The sequence below is a fragment of the Streptopelia decaocto genome (assembly GCF_964273445.1).
Source record: "Streptopelia decaocto genome assembly, chromosome: 2".
Taxonomy (NCBI): Eukaryota; Metazoa; Chordata; class Aves; order Columbiformes; family Columbidae; genus Streptopelia; species Streptopelia decaocto.
This window is the reverse complement of record NC_138655.1, coordinates 362,475-377,539: the sequence shown is the minus strand read 5'-3', so window position 1 is coordinate 377,539 and position 15,065 is coordinate 362,475. Positions and strand designations below refer to the sequence as shown.

The 15,065-nt window shown below is 65.4% G+C and overlaps 1 protein-coding gene across 1 annotated transcript in view; it reads left to right on the top strand.

The window, feature by feature from the left end:
- The window catches only part of NRBP2 (nuclear receptor binding protein 2), a 44,159-nt gene that overhangs the window by 12,318 nt on the left and 16,776 nt on the right, over positions 1–15,065 (top strand). Inside the window, exons 2-8 of the mRNA XM_082046723.1 lie at positions 8,493–8,615; positions 9,064–9,165; positions 9,450–9,539; positions 10,834–10,874; positions 10,949–11,043; positions 13,561–13,584; positions 14,468–14,551. Coding sequence (XP_081902849.1) covers positions 8,493–8,615; positions 9,064–9,165; positions 9,450–9,539; positions 10,834–10,874; positions 10,949–11,043; positions 13,561–13,584; positions 14,468–14,551 — 559 coding nt within the window. The remainder of the gene's footprint in view (positions 1–8,492; positions 8,616–9,063; positions 9,166–9,449; positions 9,540–10,833; positions 10,875–10,948; positions 11,044–13,560; positions 13,585–14,467; positions 14,552–15,065) is intronic.

Genomic DNA, 15,065 nt, shown 5'->3' with positions numbered 1-15,065 from the left:
CTGTCCCCCGCCGGGGGGTGCGGGCGCAGCCTGGCCGGGCTGGGAGCGGATTGTCCGTAAGTGCTCGGGTGCTGTCCCAGCCTCCCCGGGGACAATGGGACATGTCAGCACCCAGTGGTGGTTAAAGGTCACGTTTTGTTGTCTACTTATGGCAAGGAAAAAAACCCAAAACCCAGACCTAAACCATTATTATCTTCTGTTGGTTTAATCACTGGTGAAGGAGTTTGTGAGGTTCAGCGTCGCCTAATGACAGATTCCGACTTGCGTTCCTCTCCCCAGTAAGGTCGCAGAGCCGGGTCTCACCGCTTTGCCAGCAGTAATTCTGAAAAAATGCTTGCGTTCTTTTGCATGCTTGAAGCTCTTGATCAAACACAAGCTGGTTCATTGACACAACTCATTTTACTACCTGCCACTAGTGAGCGGCAGGTCCAGTGCTTAAAACGGAGCCCTGGAAGCCCAGAGCTGGGATCCCGTAAACCCAGAGCTGGGATCCCATAAACCCAGAGCTGGGGATCCCGTAAACCCAGAGCTGGGATCCCGTAAACCCAGAGCTGGGATCCCGTAAACCCAGAGCTGGGGGTCCCGTAAGCCCAGAGCTGGGGGTCCCGTAAGCCCAGAGCTGGGATCCCGTAAGCCCAGAGCTGGGGGTCCCGTAAGCCCAGAGCTGGGGGTCCCGTAAGCCCAGAGCTGGGGGTCCTGGAAGCTCAGAGCTGGGATCCCATAAACCCAGAGCTGGGGATCCTGGAAGCCCAGAGCTGGGATCCCATAAGCCCAGAGCTGGGGGCCCTGGAAGCCCAGAGCTGGGATCCCGTAAACCCAGAGCTGGGATCCCCTAAACCCAGAGCTGGGGGTCCTGTAAACCCAGAGCTGAGGGTGCTGGAGGCCGAGAGCTGGGGGTCCTGTAAGCCCAGAGCTGGGGGTCCCGTAAGCCCAGAGCTGGGGGTGCTGGAGGCCCAGATCGCGGAGCCGCTGCGCCCAGCCCCGGGCAGGGAGGTCCCGGTGCAGGAGCGGGTTTGTCTCCCCCGTTCACGCACAGGACCGCGGGTTGCAGCAGGACCGCGGCTGAGCCCCCGGTCCCCTCGGTGCTGCCGCCGCTGCGGGACCTGCCGCAGCCTCTGCCCCGGTGCACGGTGACCGTGGGCTCAGCCGCGGCCGTTTGCTGTCCCTGTCCCCCGGTGATCTGAAGGGAGCAGCGCAGGTGCCACCATGGGGGCTCAGCCTTCTTAGCTCATTTTTCGTCCCCTTTACGTGTTTTTAAAAATGATGTCCACGCTGCAGCAGTGCCCCTGCCCTGCCCGTTCTGCAGCACGGGTGGTGGAGGGTGCAGGGAGCGCAGCTCCAGGGCCCGGGGACACAGGCTCTGGGGACGGCGGGGACCCGGTCCCGGGCAGGGCTGGGAGGGGTCCCGGAGACGCAGCCTCGGAGAGGCCGCCCTGCCACCCGAGGGGTGTCCCCGCGCCCCAGCAGCACCCCCCGCTGTCACCTGCCCGGCCAGGAGCCTCTGCTGCGCTTATGAGACCTGGAGCAGAGGGCCAGATCGGGATTTACTCTGCAAAACTGCTCTCCCGGGCACATTCTGTTCCCTGCTCGGCCTCGTGGCCCAGCAAATCCTGCCAGCTTGCAGTGCCAAAGGGATAAGGTGCCGATGTGTCGGGAGGAGTCAGGAGCGCTGCGCAGGCGGCGACCGTGGCTGTGCCGGCGGTGACCGTGGCTGTGCCCTGTGGCCCTGCTCTCGGTGCCGGCAGCCGGGGGCTCTGTTCTGCGGCACAGCAGCCCTGGCACTGACGTTGGCCCCACGGTTGTGGCCCGTGGCATCACACGTGTCCCCGGTCGCTGCACAACCCCGTGGGTCCCGGTGCTCTCACAGTATCACAGTATCACAGTATCACAGTGTCACAGTCTGTTTGGGGTTAGAAGGGACCTCAGAAGCTCATCCAGTGCAATCCCCCCATGGAGCAGGAACACCCAGCTGAGGTTCCACAGGAAGGTGTCCAGGGGTTGGAATGTCTGCAGGGAAGGAGACTCCACAACCCCCCTGGGCAGCCTGTTCCAGGCTCCGTCACCCTCACCATGAAGAAGTTTCTCCTCAAATGTAAGTGGAACCTCTTGTGTTCCAGCTTGATCCCATTACCCCTTGTCCTATCATTGTTTGCCACCGAGAAGAGCCTGGCTCCATCCTCGTGGCACTGACCCTTTATATATTTATAAACATTAATAAGGTCACCCCTCAGGCTCCTCTTCTCCAAGCTAACGAGCCCCAGCTCCCTCAGCCTTTCTTCTGGCCAGCGCGGCACGGCTGCTCCGGGGGCCCTGCGATCCGTGTAACCGCCCCTCCTGGCTCAGCCTCCCCTTGGGCGCCTCTTTGGCTTTGCCGCGTCCCCCGGATGGTGCCATTTCTTGCATCCTGGCTGCCCGTCCCCAGGGCCACCCGCAGCACCGGGGACAACTCGGCAGCCGTGGTTCCTGCTCCTGCGCTGGCTCCTGCGCTCGCTCCTGCGCTGGCTCCTGCTCCTGCACTGGCTCCTGCGCTGGCTCCTGCACTGGCTCCTGCTCTGGCTCCTGCGCTGGCTTCTGCGCTGGCTCCTGCGCTGGCTCCTGCACTGGCTTCTGCTCCTGCGCTGGCTCCTGCGCTGGCTCCTGCGCTGGCTCCTGCGCTGGCTTCTGCTCCTGCGCTGGCTCCTGCGCTGGCTCCTGCACTGGCTCCTGCTCTGGCTCCTGCGCTGGCTCCTGCGCTGGCTCCTGCTCCTGCGCTGGCTCCTGCTCCTGCGCTGGCTCCTGCTCCTGTGCTGGCTCCTGCACTGGCTCCTGCTCCTGCGCTGGCTCCTGCGCTGGCTCGTGCACTGGCTCCTGCACTGGCTCCTGCTCTGGCTCCTGCGCTGGCTCCTGCGCTGGCTCCTGCTCCTGCGCTGGCTCCTGCTCCTGCGCTGGCGCCTGCTACTGTGCTGGTGCCTGCTCCTGTGCTGGCTCCTGCTCCTGCGCTGGCTCCTGCGCTGGCTTCTGCGCTGGCTCCTGCTCCTGTGCTGGCTCCTGCACTGGCTCCTGCTCCTGCGCTGGCTCCTGCGCTGGCTCCTGCACTGGCTCCTGCTCCTGTGCTGGCTCCTGCGCTGGCTCCTGCGCTGGCTCCTGCACTGGCTCCTGCGCTGGCTGCTGCACTGGCTCCTGCACTGGCTCCTGTGCTGGCTCCTGCTCCTGCGCTGGCTCCTGCTCCTGCGCTGGCTCCTGCGCTGGCTCCTGCGCTGGCTCCTGCCATGGCGGCACAGCCTGCGCTCACGTTTCCAGCGGTCTGTGCCAGATGGGCAGCAGGAGCTGCTTTAGCTCCTTTGCCTCATTTCTGAGCAACCCCAGAACATCCCTCCCCGCGCACCAAGTGCCGGCTCCAAACCCGGGTTTGCGGGCAGGGGCTGCTCTGGGTGCTGTGGTCCCAGGAGCCGGCGCTGGTGACGTGACCCGCTGCCACTCGGCATGAACCGGCCCCGGGCTGAGGCTTTGCCTGCGCAGCTGCCTGGGACACAGGGCAGTGAATGTAGCCAGACTTTGGCAATTATCTGGGTGCAAAGGGGCTGCGCTGGGGCTTCTGCCGCTGATGGAGGGTGCAGAGAAATGCGTCTGTGCTGGGGGCTGGGGACACGGGACGGCTGCTCGGGCACAGGAGGCTGCTCGGGGCTGGGGACGGGTCCCCAGGGCTGTGGGGCCGTGCTGGGGCTCGGCCGCTTCCCTCGCCAGAAGCCACCTGCCCTGGTCCTGCTCCCGGGATGGGGCCCCCAGCTGGGGCTGCTCTGTCCCCCGTGTCCCATGGGTGCCACTGGGGCTGCTCTGTCCCCCGTGTCCCATGGGTGGCCGCTGGGGCTGCTCTGTCCCCTGTGTCCCATGGGTGGCGCCAGGGCTGCTCTGTCCCCTGTGTCCCATGGGTGCCGCTGGGGCTGCTCTGTCCCCCGTGTCCCATGGGTGGCCGCTGGGGCTGCTCTGTCCCGTGTCCCATGGGTGCCACTGGGGCTGCTCTGTCCCCCGTGTCCCATGGGTGGCCGCTGGGGCTGCTCTGTCCCCTGTGTCCCATGGGTGGCGCCAGGGCTGCTCTGTCCCCAGTGTCCAATGGGTGCCACTGGGGCTGCTCTGTCCCCAGTGTCCCATGGGTGGCCGCTGGGGCTGCTCTGTCCCCCGTGTCCCATGGGTGGCCGCCGGGGCTGCTCTGTCCCCAGTGTCCCATGGGTGGCTGCTGGGGCTGCTCTGTCCCCCATGTCCCATGGGTGCCGCTGGGGCTGCTCTGTCCCCCATGTCCCATGGGTGCCGCTGGGGCTGCTCTGTCCCCCGTGTCCCATGGGTGCCGCTGGGGCTGCTCTGTCCCCCGTGTCCCATGGGTGCCGCCGGGGCTGCTCTGTCCCCCGTGTCCCATGGGTGCTGCTGGGGCTGCTCTGTCCCCAGTGTCCCATGGGTGCCGCTGGGGCTGCTCTGTCCCCCATGTCCCATGGGTGCTGCTGGGGCTGCTCTGTCCCCTGTGTCCCATGGGTGCCGCTGGGGCTGCTCTGTCCCCCGTGTCCCATGGGTGGCCACTGGGGCTGCTCTGTCCCCCGTGTCCCATGGGTGGCCACTGGGGCTGCTCTGTCCCCCGTGTCCCATGGGTGGCCACTGGGGCTGCTCTGTCCTCCGTGTCCCGCGGGTGCCGCTGGGGCTGCTCTGTCCCCCGTGTGCCATGGGTGCCGCTGGGGCTGCTCTGTCCCCCGTGTCCCATGGGTGTCGCTGGGGCTGCTGTGTCCCCCGTGTCCCATGGGTGCTGCTGGGGCTGCTGTGTCCCCCGTGTCCCATGGGTGGCCGCTGGGGCTGCTCTGTCCCCCGTGTCCCGCGGGTGGCCGGCGTGCGCAGGCGCGGGTGACGCGGGCTGCTCCAGGGGACACAGGAGGGCAGCGGGATGTCCCTGTCGCGGGGTGGGGACAGTGTGTGTGTCCTGAGGACGCGAGTGTGGGGTTTCCGGGAGAAGGAAAAGACGGGCACAGTGCCGTCTGCTCCGGGCTCCTTTGCCCCGACTCCCAGAGCGACCCCAGAGAGGTGACAACCCACTTGTCCTTGTTCTCAGCCTGGGTCTGAATGCCCGTTCCCCGCTCTGCCGCCTCGTCTGGCAGCTGCTCCCCCGGCCCGGAGCTGTAGCGCGGAGCCTCTTTCCACGGGCTGGTTCAGTTGTTGTTGACGTGCAGAGCTCAGAAGGGAGCGCTTTATTGTGAGGTGCAATCTGATCTTCGGTAGAGCTCCGCTTACATCCCCAGCGGCCGGCGCGGGCCGGCTCGGGCCTGCCAGGGCCTTTCTGGAAGAGCTGAGCGGAGCGCCTGCCCGGCCGGCGCTGGAGCCGTGCCCGTCCCGTGCGGTGCCGCGTCCTCGCACGCGGCGCTGCCGGGAACCCGCGGCTGGAGCCGTCCGGGACCTGCGGCCGGTTCCCTTTGTCTCCAGTCCCCTCTGACTGTAACGCAGCAGTGATGTGTTTCTGCGGCCTCGGAGCTCGGGGTGCGTGCCATTCAGTACGAGCTTTGCTGCCATTCAGCGCAAGCCTGAGCATGCTGGCATCCGCACGGAACAGGAGCGTTCCTCCCGTGGGCCGGGCTGACGCTCCTCGCCGCGCGCTGGAGCCACCAGACGCCAGCAGGTGCTCTGTCCGGAGCACAAAGCACCCGGATCTCACCGGGCTCCGAGGTCGGGCTGTTCGGAGCCGGGGCTGTGGCGGGGGGGCGGCCCTGGACTCCTGCGCTGGGGCACCCCCAGGCGGCCGGTCTGGTTCACCCGGGCTGCTGGTGGCATTGCACAGGGACAGGGGTGGCATTGCACAGGGACAGGGGGTGGCATTGCACAGACAGGGCTGGCATTGCACAGGGACAGGGCTGGCATTGCACAGACAGGGCTGGCATTGCACAGACAGGGCTGGCATTGCACAGGGACAGGGGTGGCATTGCACAGGGACAGGGGGTGGCATTGCACAGACAGGGGTGGCATTGCACAGACAGGGCTGGCATTGCACAGACAGGGGTGGCATTGCACAGACAGGGCTGGCATTGCACAGGGACAGGGGGTGGCATTGCACAGACAGGGCTGGCATTGCACAGACAGGGCTGGCATTGCACAGACAGGGGTGGCATTGCACAGGGACAGGGGTGGCATTGCACAGATAGGGGGTGGCATTGCACAGAGACAGGAGGTGGCATTGCACAGACAGGGGTGGCATTGCACAGACAGGGGTGGCATTGCACAGGGACAGGGGTGGCATTGCACAGACAGGGGGTGGCATTGCACAGAGACAGGAGGTGGCATTGCACAGACAGGGGTGGCATTGCACAGATAGGGGGTGGCATTGCAGAGGGACAGAGCGTGGCATTGCACAGACAGGGGTGGCATTGCACAGACAGGGGTGGTGCACGGGTGCCCTGTGACCAGCAGCCCCCTGTGGTGCATGGGTGCTCACCCTGCAGACCCTCATGGTGATGGGTGCTCACCCTGCAGCCCCCCATGGTGATGGGTGCTCACCCTGCAGACCCTCATGGTGATGGGTGCTCACCATCCAGCCCCCCGTGGTGCACGGGTGCTCATTCTGCAGCCCCCTGTGGTGACGGGTGCCCTGTGACCAGCAGACCCCCGTGGTGACGGGTGCTCACCCTGCAGACCCCCGTGGTGACGGGTGCTCACCCTGCAGACCCCCATGGTGATGGGTGCTGGTCCAGCCCCCTCCCTCCAGGCGCAGCCCCGGCCCTGCCCAGCCTGGCGCTGCTGCTGCGGCCGCTGTTCCCTGGGCCGGGTGGTCCGTGCTGCTGCAGCCCAGCCCGGCTGCCGCACCAGCAGCGTCAGCCTCTGCGGCAGGACCGCAGCTTGGGGTTCACAGTGTCTGCGCTGGAGGCATCGGGGCGAGGGCTGAGCCCCGGCAGCCGCTCCCCGGCAGCGCCCGTGCAGGTGCTCCAGCGCTGGCTGTGTTTGCAGCGGAGCACCGGGAGCTGCGGGACCTGCTGGGGACGCCAGCTGGCCGCATCGCCGCTGCCCGCGCTGGGCTTTGTGCGAAGCACGTGGAGCCTGCGAGCGCCCAGAACAAGGAACAGAGGTGCTTTGTGTGTCCGCAGCAGGAACTGGGCCACGAGCTGCCCGTCCGTGCCCCGCTAATGAGCCGGGGTGCTGCGCGCCCGCGCCTGCGCCCACAGCTGCCCGCGCCGTGGGGCGCTGCGCACCGGCCCGCGGAGCAACCCGGCTCTTCAGCTCCACCGAGCCGCGGGGCTGGAGGGGACACGGGCCTGTCCCCACCCACAGTGTCCCCAGGCTGGCCCCGCGCTGGCCCCAGGCTGTTCCCCTGCTGTCCCCGCACTGTCCCCAGGCTGTTCCCCTGCTGATCCCGCACTGTCCCCAGGCTGTTCTCCTGCTGTCCCCAGGCTGTTCCCCTGCTGATCCCACACTGTCCCCAGGCTGTTCTCCTGCTGTCCCCAGGCTGTTCCCTTGCTGTCCCCAGGCTGTTCCCTTGCTGTCCCCAGGCTGTTCTCCTGCTGTCCCCATGCTGTCCCCAGGCTGTTCCCTTGCTGTCCCCAGGCTGTTCTCCTGCTGTCCCCAGACTGTTCTCCTGCTGTCCCCAGACTGTTCCCCTGCTGTCCCCAGGCTGTTCTCCTGCTGTCCCCAGGCTGTCCCCTTGCTGTCCCCATGCTGTCCCCGCAGGGAGCAGCGAGGGCAGCGGTGGCGCAGGGCCCAGGGCAGAGGCAGTCTGGGACATGACAGGTCCTGGGGTGGGGGGGTCTCCGTGCTGTTGAGCCCCAGCCAGAACCAGGTGCCTTCTGAGCAGGTTCTACCTGTGCTGGAGCCAGGGTCTGGCAGTCCAGGCTGGCCTGGGACCCGAAACGTGGTGCTGCCCTCGCGGCAGGGTCGGCAGAGCCCAGCACAGGGACGGGGCTGCTGCGGGGCGCCTGGGCTGGATGTGGCCCGCAGGGGTGATGTCTGCAGAGCTGCTCCCCGTGGGGTGCTGGGACACAGCGCCGTGACCGCTGGCGTGGGAAATCACCCCCGCGGGGATGGGAAATACCAGGGGCTGCCCCCAGGCTCCTGGGGATGTGAAAAGAGATGATGTTACAGCTTTGTTTTGTCTGGACCTTCTCGTTCGCCCTGTCCATCAGTGCGACCATCAGCCACGGCTGTGGGGTGCTCCCCCGTGGCTGCTGGGAAGCGGGGTCCACGTTGGGGTCCCATCCGTGTGCGGGAGCGGGTGCAGGTGACTGTCACCGCCAGCTTCTCGCTGGTTAGAGGAGTCGCGAGGGGCCGGCACGGGACCTGCTCGGGGTCGCTGGCTCCCCGCGCCCCGTGTCCTGGAGAAGCGGCTCCGCTGGGGCCGGGCAGGCAGACTGGCTGCGCGGGGGCTGGCTGCACCGCCCCGGGCTGGAGCCGTGGGCAGGAGCGGCAGCAGCGACCGCCACGTCCCCGCAGCGCGTTCCCCGTGCCCGTGGGGCCGGGAGCCACGGGCCGGGCCGTCTCACCGTCCCCGTGCCTCGCAGGTGAACCAGGGCAACATGCCGGGCATCCAGAGCACCTTCCTGGCCATGGACACCGAGGAGGGCGTGGAGGTGGTGTGGAACGAGCTGCTCTTCACCGACAAGAAGGCCTTTAAAGCACACGAGGTGAGACCCCTCCCTGCGGGTCCATGCCCACCTCCCCTGGGACACCCAATGCACCCTCCGCTCCAGCAGCACCGCTCCCTGCAGCTGCACCGGTCCCTGCAGCAGCACCGGTCCCTGCAGCTGCACCGCTCCCTGCAGCTGCACCGGTCCCTGCCGCAGCACCGCTCCCTGCAGCTGCACCGGTCCCTGCAGCAGCACCGGTCCCTGCAGCTGCACCGCTCCCTGCAGCTGCACCAGTCCCTGCAGCAGCACCGCTCCCTGCAGCTGCACCGCTCCCTGCAGCAGCACCGGTCCCTGCAGCTGCACCGCTCCCTGCAGCTGCACCGCTCCCTGCAGCAGCACCGGTCCCTGCAGCTGCACCGCTCCCTGCAGCTGCACCGCTCCCTGCAGCAGCGCCGGTCACTGTGCCAGTGCTGCTTCACCTCACCTGTTGTCTCTGTGCCCACAGGAGAAGATCAAGACCATGTTTGAGCAGCTGGTGCTCGTGGATCACCCCAACATCGTAAAGCTGCACAAGTACTGGCTGGACGTGAAGGACTCGAAGGCGCGGGTAGGGACAACCCGGGGACACGAGTGTCCGGCTGGCCCCAGGCTGGGGAGCGGGGGTGCTGGAGCCGGGGGTGCTGGAGCCGGGGATCCCAGCTCTGCTGCTCACCCTGCTCCCCGGCACCCCGTCCTTCCCTTCCCCGGGCGCTGCTGCCGCTGTCCTCCGTGCGCGGGCCCTGCGTCCCGCGGCTGCTCCGCTGGCGCTGCTGCCGCTGTCCCCCGTGCGCGGGCCCTGCGTCCCACGGCTGCTCCGCTGGCGCTGCGGGCGCTGACGCCTCTTCCCTGCAGGTGATCTTCATCACGGAGTACGTGTCCTCGGGGAGCCTGAAGCAGTTCCTCAAGAAAACCAAGAAAAACCACAAGGCCATGAACGCCAGGGTAGGTGCTGGGGGCAGGCGGGGGGGAGGGGGCAGAGCTGCATGATGCAGGACGCTGCTGCATGGTGCAGGACACCGCTGCATGGTGCAGGTTGCTGCCGTGTGATGCAGGACACTGCTGCATGGTGCAGGACACTGCTGCACGGTGCAGGACACTGCTGCATGGTGCAGGTCGCTGCCGTGTGATGCAGGACACTGCTGCATGGTGCAGGACGCTGCCGTGTGATGCAGGACACTGCTGCATGGTGCAGGACACTGCTGCATGGTGCAGGTCGCTGCCGTGTGATGCAGGACACTGCTGCATGGTGCAGGACGCTGCTGCACGGTGCAGGTTGCTGCCGTGTGATGCACGTGTGATGTCCCCACCACTTCAACACGGGACAGTGGCTGCCGGCTGGGTCTCTATTTGCGCACAGGAGCGGTGTCCCACGCCAGCCGCCCGCTCTGGGGCTGCTGAAGGGTTTTGGGGCAGGTCTGAGCTGAGACTGAGGGGCAGGGGGACGGGGCTGGGGTCCTGAGCCTGAGCTCAGCACCACACCAGCAGCTGGGCACCCCAGCACAGACCCGCTGGTGCTGCACGCAGCGAACCGGCTGCACGGAGCACAGCCGCAGCTGTACACAGCGAACCGTCTGCACGGAGCACAGCCGCAGCTGTACACAGTGAACCGTCTGCACGGAGCACAGCCGCAGCTGTACACAGCGAACCGTCTGCACGGAGCACGGCTGCGGCTGTACACAGTGAACCGTCTGCACGGAGCACAGCCGAGCGGGCGCTGCCTCTGCTGCGTGTCTGTCCTCCCCTGCGTGTGTCTGTCCATGCTCCATTGTGGTGTGTCTGTCCTCCGCTGCGTGTGTCTGTCCATGCTCCATTGTGGTGTGTCTGTCCGTGCTCCATTGCGGTGTGTCTGTCCGTGCTCCATTGCGGTGTGTCTGTCCGTGCTCCATTGCGGTGTGTCTGTCCGTGCTCCATTGCGGTGTGTCTGTCCGTGCTCCATTGCAGTGTGTCTGTCCGTGCTCCATTGCGGTGTGTCTGTCCGTGCTCCGCTGCGTGTGTCTGTCCTCTGCTGTGTGTGTCTGTCCGTGCTGCCACCGGCGTTTGGGGCGTGGGGAGCTCCGTCTACCACCAGGATGAGTTCTCAGCTTTGCTGCTGCTCTTTGCTCAGGGTCGGGAAGGAGCCGGTTTGTCAGTGGGATGGTGTGTGTGACAGGGCAGGGCTGGTGGGACGATTCCCGGTCCCTGCGGTGGGAACGAGCCGGCGCAGGCGGCTCTGACGGGCGCTCTGTCTCTGCCCTAGGCCTGGAAGCGCTGGTGCACGCAGATCCTGTCGGCTCTCAGGTGAGCTCCAGCGCCGCCCCCGTCCTCCCCGGGCCGGGCGCGGGGCCCGCGCTCAGCGCGCTCTGTGTCCCCAGCTTCCTGCACTCCTGCGAGCCGCCCATCATCCACGGCAACCTCACCAGCGACACCATCTTCATCCAGCACAACGGGCTCATCAAGATCGGCTCAGGTGGGACGCGGCCCCGCGGGCCGGGGGGGGAGGAGGCAGCGGGGGACGGGCTGGGGGACAGTTGTGGCCCCTCAGTTCCAGCAGGACAGGGAACTGCTGGAGAGAGTCCAGCGCAGCCACCAAGATGCTGGAGGGAGTGGAGCATCTCCCGTGTGAGGAAAGGCTGAGGGAGCTGGGGCTCTGGAGCTGGACAAGAGGACACTGAGGGGGGACCTTATTAATGTTTATAAATATATAAAGGGTGAGTGCCACGAGGATGGAGCCAGGCTCTTCTCGGTGGCCAACAATGATAGGACAAGGGGTAATGGGATCAAGCTGGAACACAAGAGGTTCCACTTAAATTTGAGAAGAAACTTGTTCCTGGTGAGGGTGGCAGAGCCTGGAACAGGCTGCCCAGGGGGTTGTGGAGTCTCCTTCTGTGCAGACATTCCAACCCCTGGACACCTTCCTGTGGAACCTCAGCTGGGTGTTCCTGCTCCGGGGGTTGCACTGGATGAGCTTCTGAGGTCCCTTCCAATCCCAAACATGCTGTGATACTGTGACACTGTGATACTGTGATACTGTGATACTGTGACACTGTGATACGGTGACACGGGGAGGGGGTTGGGGGGCAGAAGAGGCGCGAGCTGCAGGTCCCGCAGGGGTCACCCGTGCAGGTTTGGAGTTACAGAGATGATCAGGGGGCTGCAGCATCTTTGTTTGTGCTGAGGAGACTGAGCGAGCTGGGGCTGTTCAGCTGGAGAAGCTGAGAGGGATGTGATCAATGGATCAATATCTCAGGGTGGGTGTCAGAGGATGGAGCAGACTCTGTTCATGGTGCCCAACGCCAGGGTGAGGGGCGACGGGCACAGACTGGAACACAGGAGGCTCCATGTGAACATGAGCAGAAACTTGTTTGCTGGGAGGTGCCAGAGCCTGGCCCAGGCTGCCCAGAGCGGGGGTGGAGTCTCCTGCTCTGGGACATTCAAACCCAGACATGATGCTGTGTGATCTGCTGTGTGACCCTGCGTGATCTGCTGTGTGACCCTGCGTGATCTGCTCGGTGACCCTGTGTGATCTGCTGTGTGACCCTGTGTGATCTGCTGTGTGACCCTGCGTGACCTGCTGTGTGACCCTGCGTGATCTGCTGTGTGACCCTGTGTGATCTGCTCTGTGACCCTGTGTGATCTGCTGTGTGACCCTGTGTGATCTGCTGTGTGACCCTGCGTGATCTGCTGTGTGACCCTGCGTGATCTGCTGTGTGACCCTGTGTGATCTGCTCGGTGACCCTGTGTGATCTGCTGTGTGACCCTGCGTGATCTGCTGTGTGACCCTGTGTGATCTGCTCTGTGACCCTGTGTGATCTGCTCTGTGACCCTGCGTGATCTGCTCGGTGACCCTGCGTGATCTGCTGTGTGACCCTGCGTGACCTGCTGTGTGACCCTGCGTGATCTGCTGTGTGACCCTGCGTGACCTGCTGTGTGACCCTGCGTGATCTGCTGTGTGACCCTGCGTGATCTGCTTGGTGACCGTGTGTGATCTGCTTGGTGACCCTGCGTGATCTGCTGTGTGACCCTGTGTGATCTGCTCGGTGACCCTGTGTGATCTGCTCTGTGACCCTGTGTGATGTGCTCAGTGACCCTGCGTGATCTGCTGTGTGACCCTGCGTGATCTGCTCGGTGACCCTGCGTGATCTGCTCGGTGACTGTGTGTGATCTGCTCGGTGACCCTGCGTGATCTGCTGTGTGACCCTGTGTGATCTGCTCGGTGACCCTGTGTGATCTGCTCTGTGACCCTGTGTGATGTGCTCAGTGACCCTGCGTGATCTGCTGTGTGACCCTGTGTGATCTGCTGTGTGACCCTGCATGATCTGCTCAGTGACCCTGCGTGATCTGCTTGGTGACCGTGTGTGATCTGCCTGTGACCCTGCGTGATCTGCTGTGTGACCCTGCGTGATCTGCTCTGTGACCCTGCGTGATCTGCTCGGTGACCCTGTGTGATCTGCTCTGTGACCCTGCATGATCTGCTTGGTGACCCCGTGTGATCTGCTGTGTGACCCTGTGTGATCTGCTCAGTGACCGTGCGTGATCTGCTCGGTGACCGTGTGTGATCTGCCTGTGACCCTGTGTGATCTGCTGGGTGACCCTGTGTGATCTGCTGGGTGACCCTGTGTGATCTGCCTGTGACCCTGTGTGATCTGCTCTGGTGACCCTGTGTGATCTGCTCGGTGACCCTGTGTGATCTTTGTGACCCTGTGTGATCTGCTGTGTGACCCTGTGTGATCTGCTCGGTGACCCTGTGTGATCTGCTGTGTGACCCTGTGTGATCTCTGTGACCCTGTGTGATCTGCTCGGTGACCCTGTGTGATCTCTGTGACCCTGTGTGATCTGCTCGGTGACCCTGTGTGAGCAGGTGGGGCTGGGGATCTGCAGAGCTCCTGCAGCCCAACGCGTCTGTGATTCTGTGTTACCTTCTCTTCTCTTCTCTTTGTGTCCCTGCTCCGCGCTCGCTCGTCCCTCCGGCTCGGCACCGGCGCAGTCTGGCACAGGGTGTTTGCAAACGGTGAGTGTCCCTCCGCCGCCTGTCCCCCACACCCGTCCCTCCCTGCGGCCTGCGGCACCGCGGCACCGCGGAGCCGGCCCCTCCGTGCCCTGCTGTTCCATCCTGGGGGCAGAGGGGTCCCCAGGGCGGCCCCCCGGCTGCTCTGCAGGGACAGGGGACACACAGAGACCCCGTGACCCCGGAGGCCCTGTCTGTGCTCCCAGCCCTGGGAAGCAGCGCAGCAGAGCTCCATGCAGGGCTCCATGCATGACTCCGTGCAGGGCTCCATGCAGAGCTCCATGCATGGCTCCATGCAGAGCTCCATGCAGGGCTCCGTGCAGAGCTCCATGCAGGGCTCCGTGCAGGGCTCCATGCAGGGCTCCATGCAGGGCTCCGTGCAGGGCTCCATGCAGGGCTCCGTGCAGGGCTCCATGCAGAGCTCCATGCAGGGCTCCATGCAGAGCTCCATGCAGGGCTCCGTGCAGGGCTCCGTGCAGAGCACCATGCAGGGCTCCATGCAGGGCTCCATGCAGGGCTCCGTGCAGGGCTCCGTGCAGAGCACCATGCAGAGCTCCATGCAGGGCTCCGTGCAGGGCTCCATGCAGAGCTCCATGCAGGGCTCCATGCAGAGCTCCATGCAGGGCTCCGTGCAGGGCTCCGTGCAGAGCACCATGCAGGGCTCCAGGCAGGGCTCCGTGCAGAGCACCATGCAGGGCTCCATGCAGGGCTCCATGCAGGGCTCCGTGCAGGGCTCCGTGCAGAGCTCCATGCAGGGCTCCATGCAGGGCTCCGTGCAGGGCTCCATGCAGGACTCCGTGCAGGGCTCCATACAGGGCACCATGCAGAGCTCCATGCAGGGCTCCATGCAGGGCTCCATGCAAAGCGTTCCTCCTCCCCCCCGCAGCCCTCCCGGACGACCTGCGCAGCCCCATCCGCATCGAGAGGGAAGAGCTCCGCAACCTGCATTTCTTCCCGCCGGAGTACGGCCGTGAGTGGGGGTCTGTGTGCGGGTCCTGGGCGCGGCGTGGGCTGGGGCGCTGGCAGCAGCAGGGGTTCCTCAGTGCATTCACAGCTGAGGCTGCTGCCCATGAGTCACAGATCTTGTGATCGTGAGTGACTGTGTGATAACGCTGTAGGTGGAATTTAGTGTTGGTTAGTGCAGAGCTACGCACGTGGGAAAGCACCCGTGCCTGCGTGGGAGCGGGCTGGGCAGGACCATTGCTGCTAGAGCAGGATCCCGGCACGGCCACACGGAGCTCCGGAAGGGTCAGCGCCTGGCTCAGGAACACTCACAGGCGGTTAGAGCGTTTCAACACTGGGAAAAGGGAGTGGAGAGTCCTGGTGCCATCTGAGAGCTCAGGATGTGATTCCGCTCAGTTCCAGCAGGACAGGGAACTGCTGGAGAGGGTCCAGCGCAGCCACCAAGATGCTGAAGGGAGTGGAGCATCTCCCGTGTGAGGAAAGGCTGAGGGAGCTGGGGCTCGTTAGTTTGGAGGAGACTG